General features: G+C 45.0%; 3 protein-coding genes and 1 long non-coding RNA gene across 5 annotated transcripts; 2 read left to right on the top strand and 2 right to left on the bottom strand.

The window, feature by feature from the left end:
- The first annotated feature begins 590 nt into the window (after positions 1-590).
- Positions 591-4,360, top strand: ccr9a (chemokine (C-C motif) receptor 9a). Its single transcript, XM_026314257.2, has 3 exons — positions 591-832; positions 2,118-2,195; positions 2,517-4,360. The coding sequence occupies exons 2-3, from the start codon at positions 2,157-2,159 to the stop codon at positions 3,594-3,596; spliced, it is 1,119 nt and encodes a 372-aa protein (XP_026170042.1). The 5' UTR covers positions 591-832; positions 2,118-2,156; the 3' UTR covers positions 3,597-4,360.
- Positions 4,361-4,801: 441 nt separating this feature from the next.
- klhl18 (kelch-like family member 18) lies at positions 4,802-18,851 on the bottom strand. 2 transcript variants are annotated; one of them, XM_026313524.2, is made up of 10 exons: positions 18,667-18,851; positions 17,041-17,171; positions 16,813-16,953; positions 16,249-16,447; positions 16,001-16,161; positions 15,553-15,689; positions 15,223-15,445; positions 15,040-15,144; positions 14,641-14,752; positions 4,802-5,685 (listed from the first exon to the last, which is right to left on the bottom strand). In XM_026313524.2, the coding sequence occupies exons 1-10, from the start codon at positions 18,793-18,795 to the stop codon at positions 5,590-5,592; spliced, it is 1,434 nt and encodes a 477-aa protein (XP_026169309.1). In that variant the 5' UTR covers positions 18,796-18,851; the 3' UTR covers positions 4,802-5,589. The 2 variants fall into 2 exon arrangements, with proteins under 2 accessions (XP_026169309.1, XP_026169308.1); XM_026313523.2 differs by lacking the exon at positions 4,802-5,685 and adding an exon at positions 12,042-13,791 and having other exon boundaries at positions 18,667-18,848.
- bfsp2 (beaded filament structural protein 2, phakinin) lies at positions 7,102-10,712 on the top strand. Its single transcript, XM_026313525.2, has 7 exons — positions 7,102-7,750; positions 8,796-8,878; positions 9,200-9,356; positions 9,460-9,621; positions 9,692-9,820; positions 9,906-10,147; positions 10,602-10,712. The coding sequence occupies exons 1-7, from the start codon at positions 7,142-7,144 to the stop codon at positions 10,702-10,704; spliced, it is 1,485 nt and encodes a 494-aa protein (XP_026169310.1). The 5' UTR covers positions 7,102-7,141; the 3' UTR covers positions 10,705-10,712.
- LOC117152749 (uncharacterized) lies at positions 7,614-10,660 on the bottom strand. Its single transcript, XR_004463284.1, has 4 exons — positions 10,594-10,660; positions 9,637-9,817; positions 9,187-9,335; positions 7,614-9,038 (listed from the first exon to the last, which is right to left on the bottom strand). It is a non-coding gene; the product is annotated as an uncharacterized LOC117152749 (long non-coding RNA).
- Positions 18,852-19,426: the final 575 nt, after the last annotated feature.

The following is a 19,426-nucleotide window of genomic DNA, read 5'->3' as shown; positions in this document are numbered from 1 at the left end:
AAAGACCCACATTGCGTGACAACGTGTTCACACTGTTCAGCATTGCATGACAAGCTGCAACCGCACACTCACACACACACACACACACACACACACACACACACACACACACACACACACACACACACACACACACACACACACACGCACACACCAAAGTCCAGTGAGAGTCAAATAGTAACACACTGTAAAGATGCTGCACTCCAAAGTAAAACCACAACTTTTGGTAAAATTGTTAGTGTGTTTCTGTTTTCATAAAGTTTATGTTTGTGTGGAGGCTTCACTTCTACTTTAGATCTTTAGTTGACTAGGTAATGTCAGAGGTAATTAGAGGAGGAGGGGGGTCATCAGATGAAAAGTGAATTCAGTTACTGTGTGGTTCCCACAAAGATACAAGCACAGGTCTCTGTGTTACCTTTCTAACAGGAAGTAAACAAAAACAGAATAGAGGACACGATGTTCTGTGTGTACAACCACAGACACCTCACTGACTCTACTACTGTGGTCTGACACCAGGGAACACAGTGTACACACCTGCACACTAATAATATTACAGATATTAGTGTACTTCATTTATCTCCAGACCTAGGGGACCTACACCTGAATGTTTAAGGTACAAAACTGAGGGACACCTGTGTGATCTGTTTTCTCCAGTACATCAGTGTGTGTGCAGTACATTAATGTCTCCTGTGTGTGTAATGTGTTAATTTGCCTGCTCCGCCCTGAGTACTTCTGCTTTGACACGTTTCTCTCTGAACGTCACTGTGGTTTAACGGACACAAAGTAAAAACTGCCTGAAGCTGAGAGACACCTCAGAGACGACGAGACGACTGTAAGTCCACACCCGTCTGTGTCTGTGTCTGTGTTTGTGTCTGTAGCTTCTCTTTGATTTGTGTGTTTGAAGTGAATGTGAGCATTTATGAACATAAGCCACATGTTGACAATGTCCTGTTGTCAATGACACTAAACCTTAAATCTTGTGTGATTTTACAACTTGTCACATTTTCCTGCATTGCATCAACCTCTGACATGTTACTTTAACCTCTTTAACCTGGTCAACCTGTTAATGACAACTGTTGATAATACACTGTGGTGCAGTTTATAATCAGTGTTTATTTTAAGTGTGAAGCATGTTCCTCTGACGACATGCCCGAAGAAGAGTTTATAGTTTTACTAACTGGAATCTGTGAAGTAAAATAAATATATTGCAGTAAAAAGTATACTACTTCCTTCTGGGGTGCAATAAAAACATAAAGTAGAATAATATGAATTTGTATTTAAAATCAAAGTTTTAAAATGTCAAAGAGGAGTAATAGTTTTAAAGAAAAATATTTCAGCTCATTTGCATTTTAACTTCAAATATTCAATTTTAACATCAAACATTCACTGTTATAATTTCTACAAGAGCATTTTGCATTAAAAGTACTTTAAATACTATAATATGCAGATGATACTTTGGTACATTTTACTTTGGTAGGATTCTGAATGCAGTACATTGACCGTGTAGTATTTTCACAGTGGCGTATTTGTACTTTTATTTAATTAAAGGACATGAGTATTTCTTCTGTCACAGATTAATTGATTAATAAAAAAATACAATCATTGTCAGAGTATTTGTACTGCTGACAACTGAGCTCAAAGAAGTTCAAGTAGTAAAACCACAAGGGAAAAAATCAGAGGAGGATGTGCTTTATGAAAATGTCCTGAACTGTTTGTTTTTGGGCAGCATGGTGTGTTAGTGGTTAGCACTGTTGCCTCACATCAAGAAGGTTCCTGGTTTGAAACCCATTAGGGGCCTTTCTGTGTGGAGTTTGCATGTTCTCCCTGTGCTTGTGTGGGTTTTCTCCAGGTACTCTGGTTTCCTCCCACAGTCCAAAAACATGTATGTCAGGTTGATTGGTGACTCTAAATTGCCCATAGGAGTGAGTGTGAGTGTGTGAGGTTGTTTGTCTCTATGTGGCCCTGTGATGGACTGGTGACCTGTCCAGGGTGTACCCCTGCCTTTCACCCAGAGAGAGCTGGGATAGGCTCCAGCAGATCCCTGGGACCCTGGTTAGGACTAAGGGGGTTTAGATGATGGATGGATAAATGTTTGTTTTTGTTTGTTTCCTATGAAGGTCACTGAATGATCTCATCAACAACAACAATCTGATCATATGACCTCCATGGACAACACAACAGTGTTCACCAGTGAGGTAACAAATTATGGATTATCAGTTATTAATGAACCTAACTAAGTGTGTGAGGTTGTCTGTCTTTGTGTGTCTATATGTGGCCCTGCGACAGACTGGTGACCTGTCTAGGGTGTACCCCTGCCTTCCACCCGAGAGAGAGCTGGGATAGGCTCCAGCAGATCCCCGTGACCCTGAACAGGAAAAGCGGGTATAGAAGATGGATGGATGGATGGATGAACCTAACTAGTTCTTATGTTAATTCATAATTTGATTGATAAATCAATCAACTTTACTCAAACTGTGGATGATTCAGATGTGTTGAAGTGTGCCGTATCTTGTCAGGACCCATCCTCCTTCAGCCCCTCTGCCACCACTGATGAGTACTATGACTACCCGGACCTAATGTGTGACCGGGCATCCGTGCGGGCATTCAGGGGGCGCTACGAGCCACCACTCTTCTGGATGATTGCCCTGGTGGGTGGAGCCGGAAACCTGGCTGTGGTATGGATCTACCTGAACTTCCGGCGGCGGTTGAAGACTATGACGGATGTGTACCTCCTGAATCTGGCGGTGGCTGACCTGCTGTTCCTGGTCACGCTGCCATTGTGGGCGGCCGAAGCATTGCATGGATGGAGCTTTGGCCCCTTCCTCTGTAAGCTGAACTCCGCCCTCTACAAGGTGAACCTGTTCAGCAGCATGCTGCTGCTCACCTGCATTAGCATCGACCGCTACATCGTCATTGTGCAGACCACCAAGGCTCAAAACTCGCAGATGGAGCGCCGTCGCTGCAGCCGGCTGGTGTGTGTAGGGGTGTGGCTGTTGGCCCTGCTACTGGCCATACCTGAGCTTGTGTTTGCCACCATCACTGATGCAGGTGAGCTGCAGTACTGCAGGATGGTGTTCCCACCCCATCTGGGAAACCGCACCAAGATCCTGACGCTGTCACTGCAGGTGAGCATGGGCTTCTGCCTGCCCTTCGTCATCATGGCCTTCTGCTACAGCATCATCGTTGCTACGCTGCTCAAGACCCGAAACTTCCAGAAGCACAAGGCCATGCGTGTCATCCTGGTAGTGGTGGTGGTGTTTGTTGTGTCACAGTTGCCCTACAATGGTGTGCTGGTGATGGAGGCAACACAGGCCTCCAACATGACCATAACAGACTGCGAGGAGATCAAGCGCTTCGACATGGCGGGGCAGGTACTGAAGAGTCTGGCCTACATGCATGCCTGCCTGAACCCCTTCCTCTATGTCTTTGTTGGGGTGCGTTTCCGCAATGACATGCTGCAGCTCCTGCGTGGCTGTGGCTGCCACTGCCCACTGCCAGCTAGCAAGAGCCAGCTGAGTAAGACCAGGAGTCCACTAAGCTCCACCCGAGCCTCGGTGATGTCAGACAGCGACACCTCACAGGCACTGTCACTGTAAACTGTCTACTTCCGGTTTGTACCGTTGAAGCTGTAGACACGCAGGTGACGCAACGCAACGCAATCTTTCATCACTCGCTCCACGTGAGACCTAAACGATCCTGATAGGAACTGCTGGACGTTTGAGTATCACTTTAGCTTCATGCTGCTTTAAATTTAGGAAACATCAAAGACATTGCTGCTACATTATGGAGACTTCTCACCCAGATACAGACCAGACTTCATCAAATTCAAGACATAAAACAGGAATCAATATATCCTTGAAAAGACTTTTCCCAAAAGATTTCCATGATTTTTTTTCCATAATCCTAACGTGACTTGAATATGAAACTCTTTTAGCCTCAAATTATGATTTGTAGCTGCTGTTGTTGAAGACTGTTCAGTCATGTGACCTCACTGTGTTGCATAATCCTGTTTGAGCAGGAAATGCATCACACACAGGAAGTGACAATAAGCCTTAAACTGAGCCAGCACTGCAGGTCTCTGTCAGACTGTGTGATTTCTGTGTTTAATGTGGAGAAATGCACAAAACTCATCTGTTACTGTCAGACCATCGATGTCACCCAGCAGCAAACAGAGATGCTAACAGATGCTAACAGAGGCAGCAGGAAGCCTATAGAGACCTCTATGTGTCCTGATGCTGTAAAAAGTTTCCCTGGATGTTTTTTGGACATATATATGTATATAAACATGTATTGTCATGTATGAGTATAAATGTTGTTCCTTTTGTTGTTAAAACAAACATTAAAGTGTGTGTAAACCAGTCTCAGTCTGCGTGTGAAACACAGAAGGAAGTCTGTCAAACAGAATCACACTTTTTTCTTCACATCCTTCCTTCACTCATCCTGTTTATGTATTCAGTCACTTCATATTGTTGTTTAAAAAACACAGGATGGAGAAAACCACAGAGAACCACTTATGATCAATGTTTAATATTTACATCAAATTTTAGTTTTATGTTAATGAATCTGAATTTTTCAGATTCATTAATGAATAAATAATGAATTCATTAATGAATCTGAATTTTTCAGATTCATGAAATAAATTAAAATGTAATTTGCAAAAAAATTTAGAAATTTACAGAGAAATTTACCAAATTGACAAAGTGAAGCTGTAACTGCAGCTGTAACTTTTTTTACTTTAGCTTTGTTGGTATTTAAAACATAAAACAGTTGGGACAGGTGGGATACAGCTGAGCAACTACGTACAGAGCAGATCATTCCACCTCACTTGCCTGGCAGTTGCCATAAGTTCACACATGGAGAGCTTTGTTTAAATTAAACCACTCATCCATAAACTCAGTAGTGCTGACAAAATTAATATTTCAGTATCTAAAATGTGACAGATAACTGCTTTATGTTAATACTTGTACACAGTTAAGTGCAGTTGTACATGAAATAAATGAACAGCAATAAAAGGCTGCTTTAACATGAATACATCAGTAATACTATGACATCATATACAGTGGTCATTATACAAGGACATTTTCCTGATAACACTTACACACTTGTAGTTACAGCAGCTTCACAAAGTTTCAGACCGAGTCATTTGCTGCAGATTTTATGTGAAATGTACAGTATAAAAAAATACACTCTACACTAAACAACCATCGATGACAGTGAAAATATGTTTTAAGAAGTGTTTGCATTTGTGTTAAAAACCTGAAACCTCTCAACTGTAACTGCAGTTACAGCTTCACTTTGTCATTATGGGTCAAGACCAACACGTCTGACCCTGGACACCTCTGGGTCTGATCCTGAGAGCAGGCTGCACATACATCAACTGTGTCTGCTCATGTTTCATCTAAACTGAGATTTTTCCCAACCACAAAGCTCACCGCCTTTCACACTGGTGAAGTGAAGTGATGTGGGAACAAACTCTTAAACATCCTGTGACTTCAGTCATTTTCCAGCTGAGGAAAGGAAGCAAGGACGAAACAAGGCAAGGACACATATCTCCTCACATGTCTGCAGCTGGTTGAAAACGAGTTGTTTTCATGGCAGAAAAGCAGAAGTGACTTCAGATGTGTGTTGTCGACTGTCTGTGGTCTGATATTTCTGCAGGTCATATGACGAGGACAAAAACAGCCGCTGAAAAACAAAATGTGACAAAAAGAGAAGTGAAATTCAGGAACACACGATGTCATACGCAACAACACATGGACCCACAGGTCAGTCCAGGTCCACGTAGCACGGGCCCAGAGAGCAGTGTCACCAGAGGGCAGCCTGAAGAACCAGGTAGACAGGTGGACCAGACCAGGACCAGGATCAGGAGGCCTGTCAGTCTCAGGACATGAAACTGCTTCCATGTAGGATGTGTTTCGAAACAGGATGTAAACTGTTTTATAAATATATAAAAGCTTCATCTGGAAACACAGTTATAAAATAATTTAATTATATAAAACAATTAAATGCTAATAAACAAAGTGTTTACTGGTTTGGTGACAAGTGTTCAGAAATCTGATGAAGTAGAATGACTCATTACTTCTGTAAATGCTGTCAGTGAATAAACAGACAGACCAGCACATATTTCCTTATTTTCTGCCCAGCTCTGTTCATATTTGGGTTCCACCTCTGTACTTTCACATGTGTTGACTTTTGCCAGTATTATTATTCTTATTACTTCACAAAGAGCAGAGAGTAGAGTCCCACCACCATCATCGTCGTCGTCGTTGCCCACCGGGCTGAGCTGCTGTTTGCTGACGGTCTTTTACAGTAATTCTGATGTAACTGCAGCTGTTTCAGATCTGACAGACGTCTGTTGAAGCTGCAGGGAAAGTTTCGTCTGCAGTGGCGCCGTTCACCACTTCCTGCTGAGATTTAACGTGTTTATGACAGTAAATCTGAGGACGGAGCGTTCAGGGATTTCCACCTCATTGCTCACACACACACAATGTTAGCGGCGTGAAAACACACTGCTGTTGTTCTGGTTTCACCCAAAAAACCTGAACTTCGCTGGAAACTGAGCAAACAGTTTTTGTTTGTGCGTACACATTTTAGTTCAACACTGTCTTTGTGAGCACATGTTGACACTGAGGGCAGCTTTAGGTTTCAGATAAGCTACAGCAGTAGCCTGGATCTGACTGGAGCTTTACCATCACTGAAACAGGCCACACCAAACATTTCCAGTCACCAGGTGCCAGGTGTCACTGTAGCTAACAAAACCATCTGACTCTTATTGTCTGAGGCAAAGATGAAGTACAGTCATCATAACTGACCTGACATAAAGCATTTGTTCTTTAAAATTTTGAGACCCCAGGTTTTTAGTGTAGGCCCCTTAAGTTTTTTTCAATAACACACCTGTTATGTCCTCACAAGTATAACATAGTATAGAAAAACAAATCTGTGTCTGTAGGTCACTGTCCCGTGAAATTTTTAAATGGTGTGTTTGTGTGTGTGCACAGTGTGTATTAGATTTTCTCTCACTAAATACAGACTGCCTCCCACAGTTTCCGGACTCTTCCTGACCCCCCTACCTCCATCATCTCTCTGCTGATACAGCTGGACTTGGACTGTGTGTTCAGTGTTCATTCAGTGTGTATTCAGCATGTACTCAGCTGGACTTTGTGTTTGCATGAAGACAAAGCTTTCCTTTCTGGAGCAACACAAACACATCCCCAACAAAGGCGGCCATTTTTCCAGAACTCCATCGTCCCATAAATCCCGGCGGCAGGCGGCTCAGAGCGGTTTGACCTGGGAGCTGCTGAGCGTCATGCCTCTGCCCCGACGTCGCTCATCTTTCCTGGGACAGCCGTCCTCCGAGCGTACAGCCTCCTCCTCCTGCGGGAGGATCGGCTCAGCTGGCATTGCTGCTCCCCGTGGCGTCTTTGTGGGATCTGCCGCCCCAGTGGGCGGGGCCTCCAGCCTGGGGACACGAGTGTCCCGAAGGGCTCTGGGCATTAGTAGTGTGTTCCTGCAGGGGCTGAGGAGCAGCGCAGCCCCAGTCCTTCCCCGGTCTGGAGAACGGGCAACGGGTTACGGAGCGGCAGCAGCTGGCCTGAACAGCTGCCTGATGGAATACCGAGACAAAGTGAGGGCGCTGGAAGAACTGAACCAACAGCTGGAGAAGCAGATCCGACTCTGTCTAGACCGCAAGGCCTCCAGCGCCGGGGCCTGGGGTCCACTCAGGAGGGAGTGGGAGGATGTCTACAGACAGGTGAGGGAGGTGGTTTACAGAGAGGTGAGGGAGGTGGTCTACAGACAAGTGAGAGGTGGTCTACAGACAAGTGAGAGGTTGTCTACAGGCAAGTAAGGGAGATGGTTTACAGACAGGTGAGGGAGATGGTCTCTCAGCTCTAATATTTGGTTATAAAAAAATGGTAGCTGAAATAGCTTGAGCCAGCTTTAGTTCCTGATCATAGAAACAAGAATGAGGACCAGCCTTAAACCAGGGCCAGGAGTCATTAAAGTCCATTACGTGCTCACACAACAGTGAGAGTCTGAGATGAGTAATGGGTGAACTCCATCTGCAGCTGAAGACCATGTGATGTGACAGAAAGCACAAACAGTGTCACAGTTTGGTTGAACCTTTCACTTATCACTTCCGAAGACCTGCTGGATCCAGTGCAGACCTGAACCACGGCCACAGTGATGTTCCATGGAAACCCCAAACCCATGTGGTGTTCCAGTCACTATGGTTAATAACAGACTTTTAAAAATATGAGACCACAGATCTGGTCTCACATAGTCCTGTTGATGGTGCCCTCTTCCCCATCCAAAGGGACTGGTACTGGGTCCAGCTCAGGTTTCAGGTTTCACCTGGTCTGTGGGGGCACAGCGCACTTTGTATGGCAGTGACAGAGAGGGTGCTGGAAACCACAGGTCAGGGACAGAAAAGCATCAGCTGCTTTAGACACAACATGAACAGAGAACAAATTGCAGGGAAAATAGTTGTGGTTCAATGTGTTTCTGAAGAACAATTCTGGTGGTCATTTTGTAAAATTCCATGTATCCGGTGCCATAGTTCTGTTTTTGACAGTCACAGCATTTAATATACATTGTATTCTGCAAGTACAGGTGCAAACGGCCTAAAATGTCAAAGTGAAACCATTTCTCTAGAATGTTAAACATGCATCAATAATCAGATAAGAGACACGAAAAACATCCGGTGTTACTGACAGTTAATTTGCTCAGTGTTGCTCGTTTTGGTTTCACTGAGTGTGCGTTTCCCCCTGCTGACTGTTTTTCTGTGTTTTCTGCAGGTCAGTGAAGCCATCCTGGACAACGCTCGGCTGATGCTGCAGACGGAAAACATTCAGGCCAATGCAGAGGACTTCAAGGACAGGTCAGAGGTCATGTCACATATATGTGAGGTATAAACAAACACCTGTGTTGTCTGTTTGGTGCCACCAGCACCACCTGCTGTGGGCCTGCTGCTGCCTTCAGTGACACTGAGATTTGGGAGTCCTTCCACAGGTCCATGTGTGCTGACAGGGTTTGAGTTTCTGAGAAAAAGAGACCAGAACTAAAAAGCGTTGTATTTTTCAAGTGTCTCCAAATCATTTGTAGAAACTCAGATTAAAAAGCCACGGCACTGGAGCAGAAAGTTTGGAGATGTCACCAAAGGCAGACAGGAGGAGGAGTAAGGTGTACCTTCGTCCTGCAGGTACGAGAACGAGCAGCCGTTCAGGAAGGCAGTGGAGGAGGAGATCAGCTCTCTCTACAAAGTCATTGACGACGCCAACCTGACCAAAGCCGAGCTCGAGGAGCAGATGGAGAATATGAGGGTGGAGCTGCGTGACCTGGAGCACAACCATGAGCAGGTGCCACCAAACAGTTTAAAAAACACACCGTTAAACCTCAGATCACAGGACGGAGACCTACTGTCCCAAATAAAGTCTTATGACCCATATGCTTCCTGTCCAGGACGTCCGAGTCCTCTACAGTCAGATGGCGGGACGTGAGGTGGACGAACCCGACGCACCCATACAAACTAGTCTGGACCAGATCCTGGCCTGCATCAGGAGCCACTGGGAGAAGGTGACGGAGAGGAACCGAGCAGAGACTGACAGCTACCTGGAGTGTAAGGTGAGACTGTCTTACCTGGTCAGGTGTCCACATAGGTCAGACTGTTTCTTGAAGGTGTGTGTTGCTGCAGGAGGCGCAGAATGTGAGCAGCAGGTTGAGTCCTGAGGAGGAGGAGGCGGAGGCACTGAAGGCCGAGTGCAACGACACTGGCTGTAAGATCCAGAGTCTCCAGGCCGAGACCGAGTCCATCAGAGCTCTGGTGAGAAACACAAACGCATGGAAACTCAATCACATCCTGGATCTATAGGTTTCAGCAGAAACATGATCTCACTGACATCCTGCAGAAACGAGGTCTGGAGAACTCCGTGAGCGATGCGCGACACTGGCACGGCATGGAGCTGCAGAATCTGGGCTCAGTAGTCGCCAAGCTGGAGGCGGAGCTGGCTGACATCCGCGGGGAGATCGAACAGCAGCGCCGCGACTACGACACACTGCTAAGCAACAAGCAGCGCCTGGAGCAGGAGATCGGCATGTACCATGGCATCCTGGATGGAGAGGAAAGCCGCTTCCAGCCCGCAGAGACACCGTGAGTCACACCGCCACAGCACAACCCAAAAACCCAATGACACCAACACCAACCACTGCAACACTAAGGTCAAGACCTAGATCAAATTGTCTGAAACATAAGTCTGAAACATCATGTCAGGATCACACGAGGCTCCATCAGCACCAACGATAAATCCAGTCAGAGAAACCAGATATTAAAGGAACATCACACAAATATAAATCAAGATCATGGGATTGGTCAGGATTACAAGGTAATAAGTTCATGAGATAGTGAATCATTACTATGTTGAGATTACTTATATCAAAATTATGAGACACTGTATAACAGTTGAGATGATCAACCTCCAGAAATCATTACCTTTAACTGATCAATAGCCTCGTGTAATAAGAAATGAATCAGTAATATCGTGATATGAAAACAGCATCAATCACTGTTGACTCTGTCAGTAAAATCATTATGATTACCTGTCCAGGTGTTCAGCTATGCACTCAGAGCTTGAGGGAGCAGCTAATGCTCCTGGTGCTCCAGACTCCAGGACCAACACTGCAGAACCTCTAGGACCCCATGGACAGTGATTTTTATGGTGGACCTAAGGAGGAAACTCAGCAAGGACTCTCTGAATCTTTGTGTTCTGGATCTGGGTTCACGACCAAAAGGACATTTCAGAAAGGTGTGTTCAGGCACCCTGTTCACAACAGACATCACTCCCGGATTGAGACCAGTTCCTCACACAGGGTGGACACTGTCAGTTAATGCTGCAGGTTAAAGGTGGCCTGTGCAATTTAAGGGTATTCAGCTAAAACCTGCAGGACTAATGAGAAAGAATTCTTAAAGGAAAATCCTGGGATTTTTTGGATCAAGATGTGAACACTGCAGTCATCAGCCAAACGACAACAAACAACAACAAGGAACTATCTGGAACTGGACCCTCTGTGTTTGTTTACCACTAAATTCAAACATAATGATTTGTGGCAAACCCAGGTTGGTTTGGAAGCTTTGCAGAGAAAGCAATGACTGCTGTTGACCCCTGGTCAGACTGAAAAACCCCACAATGTTCCATTAAGAACACACAAGCAGCACAGCTTCCTGAACACTTACTGGTGTGTTATCACAAACATAAAAAATCAGACTCCTAGTGATCACCTGAATTACTGTTAAACCAGCGGCAGACGCACAGAGCATCACAGAAAACTGAATGTGTTCAACCCCACTTGGAAATTTGTGTGAAGGTGGTTAAATCAAACACACCTCAGGCCCACAGTCCAGACTGATGGGGCTTAAAGGGTGTCAGGCGTGTTTATCTGCCATTTAATTCTGTAGTGATGAAATCACTGCAGGTGTGGTGTGATGAAAGCCAACACATCAGAATTGAGACTTTGTGATCAATAAGCTTCATTGTGTTCCATTTTAAATCGGTTTCTGTTCAAACTGCTGCTGAGACAATAAAAGTTTGAATAATTATAGCAGGTCCAGTTCTGTGTTTGTCCCTGGCAGAAACACTGCTGAAGGCTGTAAAATCCTGCATTTTGGTTACTATCAAAACCTCAAGTTCAATCTGACCTGAAACTGAATTTTCGGTCCTAAAGTGAGACAAACCCTAAAAAAAAGATATTAGAGTTGATGTGTCACGATCTGGTAAATACTCAAAAAACATCAGCACATCTCATTTAGTTTGCAGAGCATAAAAACATGGTTCAAACTAATACAACATTTCACTGACAGGATGAACTTTACAGACAAACACCAGGTGGGACACTTGTTTTCTCTAAAAATCTACATTTTTAAATCAACTATTGTAAACTCCGCTGATATGAACAAATACACATTCTGTATGATTCATTTTTTCACTGATCAGTAATTCATAACATCGATCCCACACACCAACACTCATTATTAAAGAAATCAACAAAAAGAGACAAAAAATGCCCATTTTAATCATCCGCCAACGTCCCAAGAGGGAAAACAGACATAAAACTATAAATTAATCAATAAAAAAAAACTAAAGATCAGTGATGAAGCTCTGTCCACGTTCGGAGACTGGAGAAGTGCTTTCCCTACGACAGCCGCAGCTACAAACGTTTGAGTGTCTCAGTTCATTCCTGAACATAAACAATGGTTAAAGCTTTCAACCAAATCTAATGGTCTTCATCAGCAGTTAGAGCAGATTCCAACTGTGATAGTGTTGGGGGACTGTCATCTGCTGATGAAGACCACAAAATACAGCAGAAAGTTCTGGGAAATGTCCAGTACATGGATCTAAGATGTCAAACTTACAGAAGCAACTTTCAATTATGCATAAAAGTACTACAGGAGAATTATATATGATGGTATTTATTATGATTATTGTTATATTGATCTTTAAGTACTGATTCATTGAAAACAGGTCTCCTCAGACTCTGGGTTGCGGCTCACTTGTCTCAGTTAATTGATAATAATTCATTAATGTCTCAGCACTGATTGGGGCCATTTCCCCAGGCTCCAAACAGATTCTCAATGAGGTTCAGCAGCCTCTGTTTGCTCTAAGTGGATTTATGGAGGTTTATTGTGGAGGGATTGGCTCACACACTGGATCACATCAACATGCAGTTCACGATGAATTCACATACTACTCAGTTTGGACCAGTTTTCTTTAATGTTTTTGTCCCCCCTGTGGATTTGGTCTTTGTCCCGCTCAGAGTCCAGGGTTAAAGTGACCCATGAGAAGCACAATGAAACTTTCAGTCAAACAATTAGCTCCAATATGTTCCTGCTGCGCCACCTTCAGGACAAACTAATAAAAGATGAGGCTGTAATGAGCTGTGCAGCCTGGGGGGCCGCTGACAAGTTGTTAGTCTGGTCTGTGATGTGTTCAGGAGCGGAGGTCTCACTCTGGGTCTTAACATCAGTGTTTTTCATTTATCTTTGATAGAAGATTCTTCCCTCTGTGTTTCAACTCGTCTTCATGTGTCTGTCTCTAGAACAGCCCAGTGAAGTTGGTTCCAGAAAACGGATCAGAGCAGTCATCCTGTTTAAAGTCAGCAGCTTTGTTCATTTTTTTGGGAAGGGAGTGACTTACTCTTGGTCATTTCAATCAAGTATAAATCAATATTTATCAATAATCAGTCCACACATGCCCTAACCAACAATGCTAGCACCTAGCCTGCACAGGCTAGCTCTACAGTTTTTACCCATAATCCCACAGGCCTGGCATCAGTGTGCAGGTCTGAGCCTGGCCATCGTACCGATAAAGCTCATCCATCAGTAACGCATCCATCCTCAGGCTCTGATTGGTGGATTTAGGCAGGCTGCAGAGGGATGCAACCAACGCCGACACCACCTTCATGGCAGACCATGGGAGCCATGAAACTCCAGCGGTTTGTGTCGGGGTTGTACATCTCCACAGAGCTTAGATTGGATTGTCCGTCGTAGCCCCCCACGGCGTACAAACGGCCTGATGTGGACACTAGAGACACCCTGCTGCGCCGAGTGTTCATTGCTACCAGGAGGCTCCACTGCCCCGATGCCGAGCTGAACACCTCGGCCCCGCTCAGGAACCCCGAGCCATCGTACCCCCCCGCCACATACATGTGACTGCCCAGAGACGCCGCCCCATGACGGCAACGCTTGTTCAGCATGGAAGCTGCCGGGTGCCAACGGTTGGTGTGGTGGTTGTAGTACTCCACCTGTGGGGTGTCGGGGTTTATAAACAGACACATGAACAAACAGGTAAAGAACAGGCGATTGGTAATTCACTTCTCTATCCAGAAAACAGACCTGCAGTAGTTCAGGGGGGTCAGGACCACAGACTGCAAACAAAGATGGCTGCCGTGAAAGCCCCCCCCCAGAAGTGAAGCCACGGTAAGTCGATCTCCCCCGGTGGCTGGTTGCAGTAGGTCATAAACTCCGCCCCCTCCATATTAGCGAAAAGGACATTAGCCAAACTAAAAATTCAATGTACAAATCAAACTTGTTTTTCTGTCATTTTAGGCAGATTTTATCACGCTGGGCCAGCACAGGCCAGGACTGGGGTTTAAACAGGTCCCAACATCATGAAAACAAGATGGCTGCCGCTGTATTCATTATATTTTGGCTTCAGTTTTGCAGTGACAGGAAGTGACGACTGTCCATGTTTGTTGACAGTCTGTGGTCAGGGTGCAGCTGCAGACATGTCAGCAAGTTTGTGTCACGTTCACTGATTACGTACAATGCCGTATGGCAGCTAGCTAATGCTAATGCTAACAGACTACCAACAAACAATTCAATTTAATTTAAATATGACAAAATTATTTACACTGATCAAACCAATAATCAATTCATCAACACAATAATCAGCAGATTCATTGATCCTGAGTGTATAAATAATCTATAGTGTCAGTTCCAGTTAACAAATATATATATATAATAACAAATATTAAATAAAATTAAAATAAAAGTCTTGTGTGACTTTTTTTAAAATTATTTTAACTCCTTCACTTATCAGTTTGTTGTCTTGAACTAATCAGTTTCTGTGTGAGCTCTATGATCAAACTGACCGTGTTGAAGATCTGTAAACCATCATGGCCGCCGGACACAAAGATGCGTCCATCAAACACTGTCACACCTGCAGCGCTGCGACTCGCACTCATCTCCGTCACCACCGTCCACCTGGACAGGTAGAAGTAGAATGACTGTAGTCCTCAGATGGTGTCAACGTGAAACAAATAACATTACAGCTTCATATTTTAATGAAAACCTAAAGGACGCAAACTTGAAGGGCAATTACTCTTTGAAAAGAAAAACCAACACAAAACCTCTTTAACAGTCCAATAATCCAATAATTAGCCCAGGTCTACATAGGTGTAAAAATGACACCCTCCCTGTCTGTTTCCGTGCAGCACAAGAATCTAGAAGCCTGAACCTCAGCCTGAGCCGGATCGGCCGGTTTTATTCACCTGTCGGTCTCTGGAGAGTAACACTCCACCGAATTCAGCGAGGATTTACCATCGTAGCCGCCACAGACATAAATGTGTCCATCAATCACGACTGTACCCATGGCACTGAGGATGACAACACGCTTCATTAATCTTCTGTTGATCACGATCAGTATACTGAACAGTAACAAATATTGATCAGACCTGCGCTGGCTGTTCATGCTCGACACCTGGGTCCAGCTGTCTGTCTCTGGGTTGTAAACCTCCACCGTGCTGAGCCGTGATTGGCCATCATATCCACCAATAGCGTACAGCAGTCCATTAATGACAGCTACACCCACTCTGCTGCGAGCCATCCTCATTGGCTGACAGCGCTCCCAGAAGTTCCCAATTGGATCAAACACTTCGACCACATTTAAGGAGTCACCTGGACAAGAAAACAAACACTGTTTTTATCAGCTCCACCTCTGCTGCACAGCTGGAGTTGTGTTTCTCAGGTAACAGAGGATCTACACCAACAGGTGAGCAGCATACCTGAGCTGTTGAGTCCTCCCACAGCATAGATCAGTCCTGTAATAGACGTGCAGCACCTTTGTCTGGTTTTAAAGGCAGGAAGGTGAGGACGACGCTCCGGCATCAGGTGGAAATCTTTGGCTTCATCCACCAGATCTCTGACAGCAAACACAGACAGGTGACAGGTGTTCAGGCCCAATGTTTAAACAGACAGGAATTCAAACAGACAGGTGTTTAAACAGACTGCTGTTAAGACCAGGTATTTGTATGGAATTTGGATGGACAGATGTTGCCACAGACAAATTAATTATTGGTAATGTTTAACACGAGAAATCACTGTGGACTACTGCGAAGGTTTCCCAGGTGACTTACCCATCTGAGCAGCTAAAACAATTGGAAACACCTGGGGGGGGGGGGGGGGGGGTGCACAGCTTCATTGTGACACGGGTGGGTTTGTTTTCTGTCTCACCTGCACTTATGGCAGCAGCGTATGAGTTCATCCTGCTGGACACGGTCTGACAGGAACTGAGGTCGACATAGAGGAAGTCTGATCTTTGACAGTAACTCTGGCAGCAGAGACTCCCTCCGATCCCGGTCATGATGAACCCAAGCCAGTACTGCCTCAAACACCTGCACAGGTACCAACCATACAACATGCATCAAACACACACACACTTCATTCACCTGACAGGTGTGTTTCTCTCTGAGGCATCTCACCTGTTCCTCAGCTTTAACATTTAGCTCGTCACAGCCGACCAGTTCCAGCACCTCCTCTGTCCTCAGGCCCAGAAACTCCTCCGATAAGGACACCTCCACAAAGTGCTGGTGGAGGAAGCTGCTGGCTGAGTCATACAGAGTCGTACACATCATGGTCTCTGCAAACTGACGGACGCCCAGACAATTCTTCGGATGTAACCTGAACACCACAAACCAGTACAAAGCAGAGGTCAAAGAGAGTTGATTTTATTCCATTAACCTGAAAACTGCCTTAGTGAAAACGTTTTAAGCTTCACAGTTCACTCCCGACCTTGGAAGTGAGGATCATATGATCGAAAGCTCCAGAACAGCTACTGAGTGGAGGGTGACACAGCCAGCTGCTGCTTCCAAAGTTAGAAAAAACACTGCTCTGAGACATTTAACAACTCAAAACTGTTTATACACAGTTCAATCAGAACTGGGCAAACTCCATCAGCCTGGTTGCTTGTAAAGTGTCCACATGCCTCACACCAAATTCTGTATGACTTCCATCAGGTTTCTGGTTCAGGCCAGATGAGGACTGACCTCTCCTGCAGGAAGGAGCAGCAGGCATCTTTCACATTCTGCAGCTGCAGGAAACTTGAGCCGATCAGAAGAGACTGAACATTCTGCTGGTCGATCGCAACATGGCCGCTGTATGCAAAGTTGATCAGAGCCTCCAGAGCACTGCAGGGACAGAAAGCGACTGGTTACATTGGTTACACTGGTGACACCGGTCTCAGACTGGTTACACTTGCATTGGTCATTGGTTACCTGGGGTCCATGCCCTGCATCAGAATCTCATCTTGCTTACACTCCACCATGTCGTTGGTGAACATGGCATGAAAATACGGGATGGAGGCCGCCAGAATGATCCGGTGAGCGCTGAACTTATGATCGCCGACCTGCAGAGAGGACAAGAACGGGTTAGTAATCAGTGTTCTCACCTGGGGGATGTTCACCTGTTCTGTGAACTCTACAGTGTTCTCACTAGTGCTGGCTGATAATTCATTTTTTAATCGTCATTACAATATGGAAACAAAACTCATGATCGGTCAGTGTTGTTAAAGAGACTCTGCAGGACAAGTTGACACGACCATATGACCTGTCTCAGTTGCACCCCCTCTTTCCCTGCACAGGCTGGGTGGCTGCACTTAGCAGGTGAGCAGTTGACACTGGAGCAAACAGGGTGAGCGGACTGTTGACCTGGTTTATGCAGTTTATGGTGTTGCAGGCCCTAATCACCAGAGTAAGACAGTGCATAGTCACTGATCTAAGCAGTACAGTCTGTTGGTGATACTAAAATACTGAATAGTAACTGTGCTCCTGTTAAAGCATAAACACATAGGGACTATATCACTAAAATACACACTTCAACATTCAATGTGTGATGTTTCAAGAGAAAGAAATGGATTCATCCATTCATAAACACATTGTCATGAGTGTGAAATCACCAGAAAACACTGTTGCATTTTCTTCATCTTAGAAAGATCCTTTTAAATCTACAGAGGGAGTGGGTCTCCTTTCATGGAGTCAGATGTTGGGCTGCCATGTGTCTAAGGTAGCCCAGAATGGACAAACCGAATTTTGGCTCTAGACAGGGATCATGTTTTGTTTTAAAGGTGACGGCCACCGTACACTCCCTCACAGTTCGAAATGGGGGTGAGGTGCTTAAAAGGTCTGAGCATTCTACAATTTCACCACTAGATATGCTTACTCTTTAACATTTACACATTGGACCAGGGGTGTTGTCCACTGGGACAATAAAGTTAAAGTCGAAGGACAACCAGCAGCTGTCAACAGGGCCACGGGACAATAAAGTTAAAGTCAAAGGACAACCAGCAGCTGTCAACAAGACAATGGGACAATAAAGTTACAGTCAAAGGACAAACAGCAGCTCTCAACAGGACAACGGAACAATAAAGTTACAGTCAAAGGACAACCAGCAGCTGTCAACAAGACAATGGGACAATAAAGTTACAGTCAAAGGACAAACAGCAGCTCTCAACAGGACAACGGAACAATAAAGTTACAGTCAAAGGACAAACAGCAGCTCTCAACAGGACAACGGAACAATAAAGTTACAGTCAAAGGACAACCAGCAGCTGTCAACAAGACAATGGGACAATAAAGTTACAGTCAAAGGACAACCAGCAGCTGTCAACAGGACAATGGGCCAGTGAACCAGACCCTTTCACACTTGGAGCAGGTCTCAGGTGTCCCAGGTTAGCACCTGGTCAAAGTTCAGCTCTGTTCTGAGGCTAGCAGCCTGTGACGTCGCCAGCAGGTGTGAACGGGCCGTTTGTCATTATGACAATAATCCGCGATTAGCCGCTGCTAGCTCGACAGCTAGCTGTTAGCTAGCAGGCTAACTTCAGCCGCGAGCCTGTGGCGGGTTACCTTGAGCGTGACGTCACAGAGCCTCCCCTGCCGTCGGATCTCCTCCATGACGACATAGCCGCGTGCCGGCAGGTCGTGCACCGAGAAATGAACCAAATCCTCGAGCTCTTCGCAGAAAACGTCTCCCATCGTCAGCAGGAGCAGCGGAGCGGCGCGAACTGAGCCCACCGGGCCGCCGTATACTACGGGACGTCCGGCCGAGTCTTCAAAATAAAAGAGCCCGTAGACTCCACGGGTTTTATGATTCAAAACGTAAATACTGTGCTCGAGACAGGGAGGACGGTATGTAAAGCTTATTAGCTGTTGGGGCCAAAGAATCACAGCTGTATACAGCTGCTCGATACAGACATCTAACATGAGGAAGTCTTCCGTGCTGCCTGTTGGCCTTCAAAATTAAAGTCTAACATTTCTTGACGGACTGTTTTTTTAGTGACAGCCTGAAAACATTTAGATCTGTTAAATTAAATGACGATTGGTTTTTAATACGAAAATTCGCTTTTCACGAAAGCAGTAATTCTGTCAATCGATTATTTGCCAAATAACTAACTTGTATTTACTGTTGTGCAGTTCAATTTATAACAAAATAAGGGTAGGCTGTTTTGTTGGATTTTCATCTGTGAACCAGCAGCTGTAGAACCAAATGGCATGAAAACAAAATAATACACTTAGGCGACTTCAAAATTAGTGTTTTTAATAGGGAAAAATGTTAAATATCTTGTATTAGTTTGGCAGAAAAATATTTATAGAAATGTAATTTCAA

Source organism: Mastacembelus armatus, chromosome 17 (genome assembly GCF_900324485.2).
Source record: "Mastacembelus armatus chromosome 17, fMasArm1.2, whole genome shotgun sequence".
NCBI lineage: Eukaryota > Metazoa > Chordata > Actinopteri > Synbranchiformes > Mastacembelidae > Mastacembelus > Mastacembelus armatus.
The sequence above is the reverse complement of the archived record's forward strand: the minus strand, read 5'-3'. Positions and strand labels throughout refer to the sequence as shown.

Excerpts from the sequence above, each read along its gene's own strand:
- ccr9a (XM_026314257.2), top strand. The coding sequence starts at position 2,157 with ATGACCTCCATGGACAACACAACAGTGTTCACCAGTGAG. Across the intron at positions 2,196-2,516 it reads CAACAGTGTTCACCAGTGAG|GACCCATCCTCCTTCAGCCC; the intron begins GTAACAAATTAT and ends GTATCTTGTCAG.
- bfsp2 (XM_026313525.2), top strand. The coding sequence starts at position 7,142 with ATGTACTCAGCTGGACTTTGTGTTTGCATGAAGACAAAGCTTTCCTTT. Across the intron at positions 8,879-9,199 it reads GCAGAGGACTTCAAGGACAG|GTACGAGAACGAGCAGCCGT; the intron begins GTCAGAGGTCAT and ends TTCGTCCTGCAG. Across the intron at positions 10,148-10,601 it reads TTCCAGCCCGCAGAGACACC|GTGTTCAGCTATGCACTCAG; the intron begins GTGAGTCACACC and ends TTACCTGTCCAG.
- klhl18 (XM_026313523.2), bottom strand. The coding sequence starts at position 18,795 with ATGGGAGACGTTTTCTGCGAAGAGCTCGAGGATTTGGTTCATTTCTCG. Across the intron at positions 15,690-16,000 it reads CGCTGCTGCCATAAGTGCAG|AGATCTGGTGGATGAAGCCA; the intron begins GTGAGACAGAAA and ends GTTTGCTGTCAG. Across the intron at positions 13,792-14,640 it reads GTTTACAGATCTTCAACACG|GTGGAGTACTACAACCACCA; the intron begins GTCAGTTTGATC and ends GACACCCCACAG.